Source organism: Lontra canadensis, unplaced genomic scaffold, assembly GCF_010015895.1.
Source record: "Lontra canadensis isolate GAN:19392208 unplaced genomic scaffold, GSC_riverotter_1.0 scaffold66, whole genome shotgun sequence".
NCBI lineage: Eukaryota > Metazoa > Chordata > Mammalia > Carnivora > Mustelidae > Lontra > Lontra canadensis.
In genome coordinates, this window is record NW_022631060.1 from 1,808,371 (window position 1) to 1,820,683 (window position 12,313).

Below are 12,313 nucleotides of genomic sequence, written 5' to 3' on the forward strand. Positions count from 1 at the left end.
CCCAGCTCAGACGTCACAATGCAAGTGACCTCCTGACACGTCTCTGGGCCTCTGCAGTCCTCACTGTAAATGGGGAGAGGGAGTCCAGAGAAGCGTTTTTGTTTTGTTTTGTTTTGTTTTTTAGGCTTGGACCACCTTGGGGAAAATGTTTACAGCTATCCTCCCGCCCTTTGTTTGCTTTTTCCGAACATTCATAAACACGATTAACTTGGGCTCTACGGAGGGGGAAACCGGTGTTAAAACCCAAACTGCGCACTTTATGGACTAGTGATGAGAAAACTGACACTCTCAGCCACTACCACATTGACAGCTGGATTGTTGGCGAAGTGGTAACGTGGAGACGGCCAGGCGTGCTGCACGCTCACCCTGAAATCAGATCCCGGGGGGCATCACGACGTGCGCCGGTGGCCCCGGGGTGCAAGGACAAACCACGGAGAGGTATGGAGCCATTAGCACATGCCACGGTCACCGGTCCGTGTGACATTATTCAGAGGAAGGAGTCAGCCCTAAGGTCCCTGGGCGGGTCACAGCTGACCAGAGCGTCCCAGACTTCACTCCGCACCCCATGCCTCAGGTCTTACTGGACAAGAAGGTCTCTCTCAAGCCTTGGGTTTCCACGCTCCGAGCTAGAAATTCATTACTCCTGCCACCGCGCGGGGATTAGGACCTCACTGCCACACTGGGGTCTGGGTCGGTGCCCCAGATGGCCTTGCAGCCAGCGCCCCCACAGAGGCTCCGTCCTGGGACAGGCACTGAACAGCCGGGCAGAGAAAAGCTGTGGGGTCGGGGATGCGATGCCCCACAAATGTGGGTCAGGTCTGTGCCCTGGGGCTTGCAGAATAAAGGGATTTCGGTGACAGCAGAGCTCCCTGCCCTCCATCTCCACCCACCCCCATTAATGACAGCACTGTCCTCTTTCCATCTGTCGTGTGAACTGGGTTCCACTGCCCAGACCCCCCTTCAAGACTGGAGATTTATTCCCCCAGCTGCTGGGAAGGCTGTTGGCTAAGAGCTCTCAGCCATCAGCCCTCTTAGGAACGGCCTGGGCTGAAGGGAGCCCTGCCAAGGTCACGCCCCTTGCCTGGGGCAGCCCAGTTCGAATTACTGGCCAACACGGGGCACAGAGCCCTGGCTCCTGGCGCCAACTCAGGACAACTCTGAAGGGCCACCCTAGCCTCAGAGGGGGCTGGCTGAGGCTTAGGACTTCTCCCTCACTGCTGCCCTCCCCGCCTCCCACCTGCCTGCAGGTGCCCCTGCTGAGGGTACCCTGGGGAACCGCGCACTCCCGGTCCATCTCCGAGAGGCTCCCCCACCAGGGAACCCAACCCACGGAGCCTCCTCCTCCACCCTTTCCCTTTTCACTGGAGGAGCCCCCCAGTGTCAAAGGCAGCAGGTGCTTCCACAAGAAACCACCCCACGCCACCCCAGTTGGGTGCTGGTTTTTGTCCCGAGCTGGAGGGTTGAGGTGGGGTGCTGGTTTAGCACCCGTGGGCTTGGAGTGACGTTTCCCCACCTTTCCAAAGGCAAGAAGTGAGTGAGCAGGGCAGTGTTGGGGAGAGTGACACAGGCTTTTAATCAGGAAACCTCAGGGAGGGACACGGGACAGCTGGTGGCCCAGTCCCAGGGGAATCCAGGGCCTTCACTGACTCCTCTCCTCCAAAGTGGGGAGCTCAGCAACCCCGGCCGTCCTCAAAAGACAGGACGGCAGTGCTGTCCAAGGAGGATACTGACCATGGAGAGTACTGATTGCCATTCTCACAGGACGTTCCAAATGCTTCTTGGGGACGAGGTTGCGAGGGGTCCTGGGGACTTCCCATCCCTCCAGGAGCCGGAGGTCAGAAGTGAGTGTCCGGCGTCAGTGGCCTCATTCGCCCCAGGGCCTCCCTGCTAGCTTCCAGAGCCACTGGCCCTTTTCTCTGTCCAGCGTCTCCCAGGCAGGGCCCCGACCTGGAGGCCTGCTTACCCGGTGGACTCGTCCTCCCGTGAGGTCCCTGCAGCGGGCCACTGGGGGCTGGAGCTGGCTGTGGTTGTAAGGACCGCAGAGAGTCTGGAGGCGATGGGAGAGGGTCTGCGAGGCCTGAGGAGGGTGGCGGAGGTCTCTGAGGGGCTGGGGGCCGTCGTGGAATGGGCTGAAGCTTCAGTCAGGAGAACGGCCGGTGAAGAAGACCTTCTGGCCCCTGTCTGGACCCCAGAGGTGGAGGCGGACGGTTCTGGAGTAACAGGAGGAGGCCCAGGAGCCCCGGGAGAGGCTGGAGGTAGAGTGGAGGCTCCTGGAGGGATCGAAGGCCCTAGTGAGGGCCAGGAGGCCACGGGCTCCCCTGGGAATGTACCCTCAGGCCCCAAAGGGGGTGAAGGCGAGGCCCGGGCTCTTGAGGGGCTCGTGGGTGAAGTCTGCACGTTAGACAGGTTCGTTCTGAGGAGGAGCTGGAGGACATGGGGCACTGGTTTCTGAGGCAACACCGCCGGGGGGCCTGGACAGGAGCTACAGTTCATCGGGGCCTCGGCATCTCCACGGGGACTCCGAGCTGCTTTGCTGACCTCCGCGGACTTCCTCTCTGGGGCATCTAGGAAGAGGTAGAGGAAACAAGATGCCCTGGGGTTCCCCCAGACGGCCACGGCGGGGATAGAGACCTCTCATGGCTGCTGAGGACCAGTGGCCCCTGCCTCCAGGGCAAGACCAAGAGGGAACCAGGAGCAGAAGGAGGCAGTCCGCCCAACTCACTCTACCAAGCGTTGGCTGTGTGACCTTGTAGGAGGTGCGTAACTCCACTGGGCTTCCGTGTTCCCATCTATAGAATGGGCATCCTAACGACTTACAGGGCCACTCTGAAGACTCAATGAATGGTGCGTGGGAAATCCCAGCCCACACCCTGCAGTTAACCCGGACTTCGGCTCACTACCATGTGCCAGGGCGGGAGGCTCACTGATCGTAATAAACGTTCCATTGCACGCAAGCTGCTGAGAGTAGGAGAGGTTCTCCCGCCTTTGCTCACTTGTGCAGGGAACCTTAAACTGCTCTAAAAAAACCAAGTCTGTTGAAAAAAATTTTTTTAAATCTCAGCCTGGAGCCTGGAATATCATAACGGCTTCATATACGGGAGGAGAAAAAGCAAAGGAAGATGATGGGCAAAGAGAACACGGTGGGGAAGAACAAAAAGAAGGAGGAGTGTTGGAGAAAGGTACAATCAGGAGGAGACAGATGTGGTCGAACCCAGAAAACCAGGAATGATTATATTTTAAAAATCACCCAGAGGACGGTCCCCAACTCTGAACATGCCTAAAGGCCCTGGCTTGTACACGGAGTGTGTGAATGGAACAGTGATTTATAGTCATGAAAACTGTGGCTTTTGTTAATTGCCAAAAGGAAACCATTCACATTCCACCGCCACAAAAAGTGGTTTCTCCTTATATGGAGCTCTTGTTAGGAAGAGGTGCGAGGCAAACGCAGCCGAAGCAGTGTGTTCCAGGAGAAGGGGCCCAGCGCTGCACCTCACCTCCCTATGCCTCTGTTTCCCCATCTGGAGGCAGCAGAGCACAGGGGAAGGAATCAGGGAGACCTGGGCTTGAGCCCAGCGCCACCAACTAGAGAGCAGTCTTAAGACATAAACCTGACTTCTCTGGGTCTCTGTTAAATGGAGATATAACCACAGCAGCCACATTCCTGGGAGCAGACAAAGGAGGTAACACAGGTCACATGCTCCGGACGCGGCCCTGCTTCTTCGCGAACGCTTAGCCTCGGGACAGCAGAGAGAATAACCATCAGCTTGCCGAGAAGCGTGTGGCAGTTTCAGGAAGCAAAATCTACAAATCAAGGGTTCTCAACAACAGGGCCAGAGGGGCTCGGGAGGCTTCCAGCCCCCACCAGTCCTGAGGGCTGCGCTTCTCCAGCCACTGACCCCAAAAGTGACCCTAAATAGAGAGGATCCTCTTCAAAAGGCCAAAGGAGTTAAACAGGTATTTTATCAAAGAGGAAATCCAGACCACAGAAACAGTAGAAAAATTCACTGTCTTCCTGGAAACTTAAAAAACATAAAGCAGGGTGTGCCTGGGTGGCTCAGGTGGTTAAGCGTCTGCCTTCGGCTCAGGTTATGATCCCAAGGTCCTGGGATCGAGTCCCACATCAGGCTCCCTGCTCAGCAGGGAGTCTGCTTCTCCTTCTACCCCTCCTCCTGCTTGTGCTCTCTCTCTCTCAAATAAATAAATAAAATCTTTTTTTAAAAAGAAGCATAAAGGGGTGCCTGGGTGGCTCAGTGGGTTAAGGCCTCTGCCTTCGGCTCAGGTCATGATCCCAGGTTCCTGGGATCGAGCCCTAAATTGGGCTCTCTGCTCGGCAAGGAGCCTGCCTCCCCCCACCCCTCTGCCTGCCTCTCTGCCTACTTGTGATTTCTGTCTGTCAAATAAATAAACAAAATCTTTAAAAAGAAAAAAAAAGAAGCATAAAATAGCTACATTTAAGGTACTCTATGGACATGTTAAATCAGAAAAATTCAAGACACACAGTGCAGAGCTTGCGGGAGTATGGGGAACCAGCTACATCATGATGAGTTTCCTGTTTCTCGAGGACCCCATCAGGTGAGGACGCCTGTCTGGTGACACGCTGTCCTTCCCCAGGAGGCCCCACAGGGCTCTCAATGCCCCACCACCCAGTAGTCTACCTGCTAACCACAGGGCCCAACCATGTGTCCTCGCCACATGCTGGCTGTGTGACCTCGGGCAAAACACATTCCCTCTCTGAGCCTGGGTTTTGCACATCCAGCCCTTTACAAGTTCTAGGTTTCTGGGAAGAAGAGCAAAGTGCAGGAAGACAGTGGAGAAGCTTCAGGACCCAGAGGTCCGCTTACCTGGGCAGGAGGAACAGCAGTCTCCGGGGGGCCCAGAGGGTTCAGAACAGGCCCGTGGGCAGGGGACCCTCTCACAGCTCACCTCTCCCAGCTGGGGAAGCACAAGGACACACATGAGGAAGCCCAGATCATCACCCCTCCCGGAACAGTGCCCCCACGGAAGAGTGCCCTCTTCCACCCACAGAAATATCCTGGGATGGAGGCTTTAAGGAACCCAAAAGAGGGAGGGTACCATCGAATCCAAAGGTATTCTGGCTGTTATTTAAAATTGGGAAGCGGGAGAAAGATGGGCTTCTGTGTGCTAAGGGGACTCAGCATTTTGCAAAGGGACAAAAGGCAAGCAGCAGTCCCCAGGCCCAGCTTACCTGGCATGTGCACTGGGTACAGGGCTCATCATCCAAGGTGAACACCTGGCCATTCACCACCTTCCTTCCCTCGTAGTTGCAATCTGCAGGGGCAGAGGAGACCGGCCCGTGAGAGCCGAGGCCTCCCAGGCGCCTCGGGCGTGGGGCGGTGGCTCCCCCACTCACCTCTGCACACCGGGCAGCACTCCCCGTCAGGGTGGAAAGGGTAGGTGCAGGCGATGGGACAGTCCACGGGGGAGCAGGCCACAGAGCCCAGCTGCACGACACAGAAAACACACGAGGCCCTTTATTCTGGGCCACCGCCAGGACCCTCTGGGAGGACAGCCACAGAGCCATCAAGCACCCACTGGAGCCCCCAGGGTGCGGGGACAGGTTCCTTCACTCAGAATCTGTCTTCCTGACAGAGGGCAAGCCCCACAAGGCAGCTCATCTGTCACCAGGCCCCAGCTGAACAAACCCACGAATTACCCAGGAAGGGTGAGCACCAAAAACCAAGGAGAGAGAAGGACCTGGAAGCCTGGAGCTCCACAAAGCCCATGAATGAACAGGGCCACTCAGAGGCCCAGATGTTCGCCCTGAGGTCCTCTGATCCGGCGGACCCTGTCCCTTTCCACGCTGCATCTTCACCCACTGCCAGCAAAGGGGCTCCCCCTGCATCAAACGTTTCCTGCAGCACAAGCAGCAAGGCCAGCCCCCCGCCCCACCCCCAGCCGTTTTCCCAATCTGAATCATACGAACAGTCCCACATGCTTTTTCAGACTGAGAGGCAGTCTGGCTTAGAGGCCAAGTGCGCCTCCCAGAGCAGAGACTCAGAACACCAGGATTCAACTCCTGGCACTTCTGCTGACTAGCAGGACTGGCTGTAGGATCTTGAGGGAAGGATGACTTCATCTCTCTGTGCCTCATTTTTCTGACCCACAGATGGAGGACACGGTGGCTCCTACCTCATAGGATTCTCCCCAAGATTAACTGAGCTCATGCAGGGAAACGGCCGAGAGCCAGACCGGCCCACGGCAAGAGCACCATAATGGGAGTCTATTAAAGATGGTGGCTCAGCCCTGGGCTTGAGACCCTCCCCTGAGCCCTCAGGGAACACTCCCACATTACACTATAAGGGGCCCCCAAGATGCCCCCTGGCAGAGGACTTTCATGGGACAAGATTAAAAAGATTTCTCTGGCCCTTGGTAAAGATTGATCCTGGGGGGGGACACCTGGGTGGCTCAGTTGGTTAAATGGCTGCCTTCGGCTCAGGTCATGATCCCAGCTTCCTGGGATCGAGTCCCACATCGGGCTCCTTGCTCGGCAGGGAGCCTGCTTCTCCCTCTGCCTCTGCCTGCCATTCTGTCTGCCTGTGCTCGCTCTCGCTCTCGCTCTCTCTCTGACAAATAAATAAATAAAATCTTTAAAAAAAAAAAAGATTGACCATGGGTAGGGCTAGAGGGAGTCAACTTTCACCGTGACCTAGAATGACCTTCCCCGTGCGGGGCTTTGGATGGGCGTCCAAGGTTCTGGAACTGGTGTGAGCCTGTGGGGAGGTTCCATAGACAGGGGTCAGGGCCGAGTGGGCCATACCAGGCAGATGCAGCTCAGACATGGGTCCAGCACGGACGGGAAGGTCTGGTTGTTGTAGAAGATTCTGCCTGTGTAGGTACAGCCTGCCAGAGAGAGCATGAGGGTGAGTGCACGCTGGATAGGAGGCTGGTGACCAGGCTCCTGCCAAGGGCGAAGGTCTGAGAGTCTTCTGAGTAACAAAGGTCAGGCCAATTGCCTCCCCAGGCAGTCATCCCCAGGGTTTGGGGAAGGGACAAAACACAGGTCTGGATTGGGTGTTTTTGTTTTTGTTTTCTTTGCACTGGGTTTAGCAGAGGGGTCAGAGTGTCTCCCCTTCCAAGGAAGGGAGCATTTCTTGGGCAGGATCAGGCCAGAGGGACTGTCGGCCCAGGCACTACAGCCATCCTCTCTGCTCTTCCCCCAGCAACCCACTCACCCAGTCCCCACCTTCCAGAACATTCCCCCACATCTCTCCCCTCAGCTTCCCCAAGCCCGCTGAGGTCTGATCTGAATGCTGCCACCTTGAGGACATTTATCACATCCTGGGAAGAATGAAAGCAGGTGATAGGACATCAGGGGAATGTTCTAGAACATCAGTATGTTATTTCTTAGATACAGGTACATGTTACAAACCTGCGGCCTACAGAAACAGAGATACTTCATTGAAAGAGATCAGAAAAACAAAACCATGAGGCTAAAAGTGATAAGGGGCCCTTTTTAGTTATTTTTATTTTTGCTGTATGTACTTCAATAAAATGTTACTTTTGAAATCATGGAAAAGGGGAACATTGGTATAAAAAAATAAAGCAGGGGCACCTGGGTGGCTCAGTTGGTTCAGTGTCTGCCTTCAGCTCAGGCCATGATCCCAGGGTCCCAGGATTGAGTCCTGCATTGGGCTCCCTGCTCTGCAGGGAGCCTGCTTCCCCCCCCACTCTCTGCCTGCCTCTCTGCCTACTTGTGATGTCTCTCTCTATCTGTCTGTCAAATAAATAAATAAATAAAATCTTAAAAAAAAAAAAGAAAGAAAGAAAGTGTTTTAAAGAAAATAAAGTGGCATTGTTAAGTTCTCTCACTGTTCCCTAATTGTTTCACTCATATGGTTCCTTGGTCACCCCCACCCAGGATGGAAGCTCGGAGAATGTCTGTATCTGCTTCCAGCACCCAGAGAGGGCTGGCCTTGGGCAGACAGATTTAGATCTCTGAAGCCCGGCTTCCTCATCTGTACGGTGGGCTTGCCCGGTGGGACATCCCCTGTGGGGCTGTGGGGATGAAGCCTGTGGGGCCCAAGCTTTGCATGGAGGAGCCCGCTGCAGGGTGAGCCCAGATGTGTGTGGAGCAGGGGGCAGTGTCAGGCATCTCTGCCAAGGGGAGCAGGGGATGCTGTGCTGCACACACCCCGCCCCCCGCCAGCAGGAAATTACCTGCGGAGCAGTCCGGGCAGCACTGTCCTGGGATCCGAATTGGGTGAGGGCAAGAGTCCACACAGTCCGTCCTCTTACAGCTCACTGAGCCATCTGCCTGAAGGAGGAAGAACTTCACCCAGACCCCACCTGTAACCCCGGCCCCGCCTCCCTGCCTCGCTCCAGCCTCCCAGCACGCCCACCCCCACCTCCAAGAAAGGGCCGCATTGCACACTGGCCGAGGCTTGGCCCAAAGGGCGCCATGATGCCGCTGGGGGGTGGCAGGTCCCCCACAAAGAGGGCCGGCTACTGGGGAAAGGGGGTGTGAGCCTTCCACGAGAGCCTCCTAATGTACGGAGAGAGCAGGTCAGAGCGGGGCTCTGGTCTCCGTGGCTTCCTGTCCCTCTCTAGTGGCAGCCAGAGCTCGACACCAGCCTATCCAAGTTCTTCTCAGCTTTTCCCTGGACCCTCGCTCACCCCAAACCTATGGAGTACAATAAAATCCTATTTTTATAGAAAACTATTCCACCGGAAATGTCTATTTCAGAAGACAAAAGCACCACATATGGTTTCCTTTTTTTTTTTTTTTTTTTTTGTCTCTAAGATTCTGAATGTTGACAAAGCCTTTGTGTTGCTTTCTAGTACTATGAGGGCCCTGGATCAGTCATAAAGGGGAGAGGGAGCGGATGTGCCCTCCTCCCAACTGTAATTCCGATGAAATGCTTCCAAGTTTTGCAAGGGTCTCGGGCTTTTTCACAAACATCGGAGACCCGTGAAGCCTGTGCCTCTCACATGCCAACGGCCAGACCAGTCAGCCGGGGGATTAAAATGCAGATTCTGAGTGCAGAGGTCTGAGCAGCACGGAGAGTCTGTGTGTCCAGCAGACACCCCCCGGGGGCATGGCCCTCGTTTTGAGAGATAAAGCTCTAAGCTCCGAGGATCTAAAAGCTCTTCTAAAGCAGAAAGGAAAGCCAGTGAGTGCTTAAACAGCGAGCGGAAACCAGGCTGTTCCTTGGTAAGCAGCTGTTTGCCTCTGGGCCCATCAACTCTAAGACCCGTCTCCTGACCCGCTTCGGCCGAGCTGAGGTCACAGCTTTAGGTCTGTGAAGGAAACCCCGCAGTTTCACAGGGAAGACCTGAACCGTGGAGCCTCGGGCCATCCCACTCCTTCGGTTATCCGTCCCCAGGGAAATCCTGCTCCTGGGACCCTGACTGCTCCCGGACCAGCGGCTCACACCCCATTCTGTACAAATGGGACCTGCCGGCATAGGAGGGGGACCGCTTCGGGAGCGGCAGGGAGGACCCGGTCAGGGCCAAGGGGTTCTGCTCAGGGCGAGGCGGGGACAGCTGGGGGTTGGGGGAGCAGCTGAAGGCGTGCAGGTTGCCATTCACCTGGCAGATGCATAACTCACAGGGGTCACCCGGAGACCAGATCTGTCCAATCGGAAACTCAACCCCGTTGTCATCGAGAGAGCAGCCTGGCCAGGGGACAACGAGGGAGAAAGCGCGGTGGGGCACAAGGGCTGAGGAGGGTCCCTAATGCCTGCCCAACCTACAGGGCGACCCCCACCCAAGGACAGACGCTGGGCTTGCTCATGCCACACAGATGGTCCCGATGAGTGTCCATTCCGCCCCCTGCTGGGCCCAGGGGCTGCCTACAGCTGCCGGCCCAGCTGTGGGCTGGGGGCGGGGGTGCTCCCTCCAAACACGCGCCTGTTCCACACAGGCCCACGCAAACAGATGCCAACTTCCGAACCCATAAGTGCGCACACTCGCACACGGGCCCGTCACACAAACACGCACACTCCGAGACAAACACGCAGATGGCACTCCCACACACACGGGCACACTCACACATAGACACGCTTCCTGAAACACACACACACGCACACGCACACACACGATCTCCTCAGGGGCCACGCAGCCTGCCTCTTGGAGGGCATCCAGGCCCCGTGTCGGGCAGAACGCCAGCAAGCAGGGCCGAGGGGCCGCACCTGTCATGGGTGTGGGTTCCCGGCAGGTAAAACAGCACTGTCCAGGGCCCAGCCACCACTCCTCTCGGGGGCAGTCCAGTTCTGGACATGGTGTGAAGGAACATTCCACTTCCCCATTCTGGAAGAGAACCAAGGGCACAGGCTGTGAGGGCAGCTCCCCAGCCCTGGGCCATCCGAAAGCTAAAGAGGAGCCTAGAAGGCTGCTGTCACCCTCCTAAAAGTGACAAAGAATCTTCATGGAGCAGAAGGAGTAGGAGTGGGGGTGGGAGGCAGGAGGTTGGGGGGGAAGGCTGGGACCGTGTTCCGGGATGTCCCGGCTGCTGGAATGGGGGTCCCTGCTGGACCTGGCTGCACCCCAGCCCCTCATGCCCTCACTTCAGCTCTCACTCCAGTCTGCCTTCACTCCGCAGCCAGAGAAAGTTCTCATGCACCGATGGGATCGCACAGCTCCAAACCTAGAACCCATCAGCAGCTCTGCCGAGCCCAGAGCCCTCCGCCAGGCTAGCAAAGCCCCTCACGACTGAGTCTGAGGCAGAGACTATGGGGCCCCCTCCTCCCCAAGACCCCTTCCCCCAAGTACTGCCCTTGGCTGACAGGGAACGGGCCCTCCAGGTACCTGGATGGTTCCTTCACCCCCCCACTCCCCTCCCTGGGAGCAGAGAGAATACAGACAAGTGCAGCTCCCTGGCCTCTGGCCACACCCTTCTTGGCTGTGCAACTCACTCCAGAGCTCCCCACAGGATCAGCCTGAGACCCCGTTGTCACCTGGCTCCTTCCCCCACCCCTTCACCACCACCACCCCCCGCCAGGTCCCGCTTCCCTGGCTGGCTCCTCCTGCAAATCTTTGGAAAATCCCTTACACAAGAATCCCGCCCCGGGGCCCTGCTTCTCAGACCCCAACCCCAAGCACCCCCCATCTGCAGTCTCTTCTCCTGCCTGACTCGTTGCCCATATCCTACACTGCCAGACCTGACAACAGGTGTATGCTCTTGCCCCCTGCCAGGCACCCCTGCCTTGGCTCTTCTTCTGGTAAGTCCCTCACCCTGCAGATCTCTGCTTAGCTCCCCTCACTCCAAGAAGCTTGCCCCTCTGGTCAGGAACCCTCGCCACCACCTGCCCGTGGCCCACCTAAGCTGTGGGCCCCCTGAAGAAGGGACCGGGGCTGTCCTGTGTTTAGCTGTGCCCCCAGCACTCAACATTGCCCCAGACACACAGTAGGTGCTCTATAAATAGCTCCACTAAAGGGAGAACGGTGGGACGGTGGGAAGGCCTTGGTGAACGCAGGTCCCCGTAATGTCTCTGCTTCCTCCGTGTCCCTTCTGCCACACGGCAGCTCCTATTCTCCGGGTTGAGGCATGCTCGGGAAGCCCTGCACCCAGCCGTCTCCTGCACCCACCTACCTGGCAGACACAGGTGGTACACTCGTCACCACCCCCACTGAACACAGCCCCGTCTGCGTACCACCGGCCATGGAAATAGCATCTCACTGCGGGGGAGAAAGGGAGAGGCAGCTCAAGGTCTTTGGGCTGGGGCAGCTAAAGAGAAAGCAGAACGGTGGGTCGGGGGGCCCTGGGGAAGCTAAGATCCTCCCACCATGTCCACAGCATGTGCCCCATTCAAGGAGCCAGCCACTCCCTCCCAAGCCCCTCCTTATGGAAACTACACTGCTGCTTGGAAACTGACGCAGGAATGAAACTAAGACCCACATGTAGACTAAGACCCTTAAACAAAAAGGGAGGGGACTCCCAGAATCACTAAAGAGTAACAGAAAAGCAGAAATGAAGAGACTGTCCCGGGGCACCTGGGTGGCTCAGTCGGTTAGTCTGCCTTCAGCTCAGGTCATGATCCAAGGGTCCTGGGATCAAGTCCCCGCATCAGGTTCCCTGCTCCTTGGGGAGCCTGTTTCTCCCACTCCCTCTGCCTGCTGTTCCCCCCTGCTTTTGCTCTTTCTGTCAAATAAATGAAGAAAATCTTAAAAAAAAAAAAAGAAAGAAAGAAAGAAAGGAAAGGAAAGGAAAGGAAAGGAAAGGAAAGGAAAGGAAAGGAAAAGAGACTGCCTCAGATACCTAAGACTAGGTCCGAGGCTTTGAAAAAAAAGAAAGAGAAAGAAAGAAAGAAAGAAAGAAAGGAAGGAAGGAAGGAAGGAAGGAAGAAAGAAAGAA

General features: G+C 56.5%; 1 protein-coding gene across 3 annotated transcripts in view; it reads right to left on the reverse strand.

The window, feature by feature from the left end:
* Window positions 1–1,900: 1,900 nt before the first annotated feature.
* Window positions 1,901–12,313, reverse strand: part of VWCE (von Willebrand factor C and EGF domains) — a 25,451-nt gene continuing 15,038 nt past the window's right edge. For 2 of the 3 annotated variants that reach the window (XM_032879151.1, XM_032879153.1), the window contains 9 exons: window positions 11,552–11,637; window positions 10,152–10,269; window positions 9,550–9,635; window positions 8,179–8,275; window positions 6,779–6,861; window positions 5,372–5,462; window positions 5,207–5,289; window positions 4,842–4,932; window positions 1,901–2,564 (listed from right to left, as the gene is read on the reverse strand). In XM_032879151.1, coding sequence (XP_032735042.1) covers window positions 1,960–2,564; window positions 4,842–4,932; window positions 5,207–5,289; window positions 5,372–5,462; window positions 6,779–6,861; window positions 8,179–8,275; window positions 9,550–9,635; window positions 10,152–10,269; window positions 11,552–11,637 — 1,340 coding nt within the window. In that variant the 3' untranslated portion in view covers window positions 1,901–1,959. The remainder of the gene's footprint in view (window positions 2,565–4,841; window positions 4,933–5,206; window positions 5,290–5,371; window positions 5,463–6,778; window positions 6,862–8,178; window positions 8,276–9,549; window positions 9,636–10,151; window positions 10,270–11,551; window positions 11,638–12,313) is intronic. The other variant, XM_032879152.1, reaches the window with a different exon arrangement.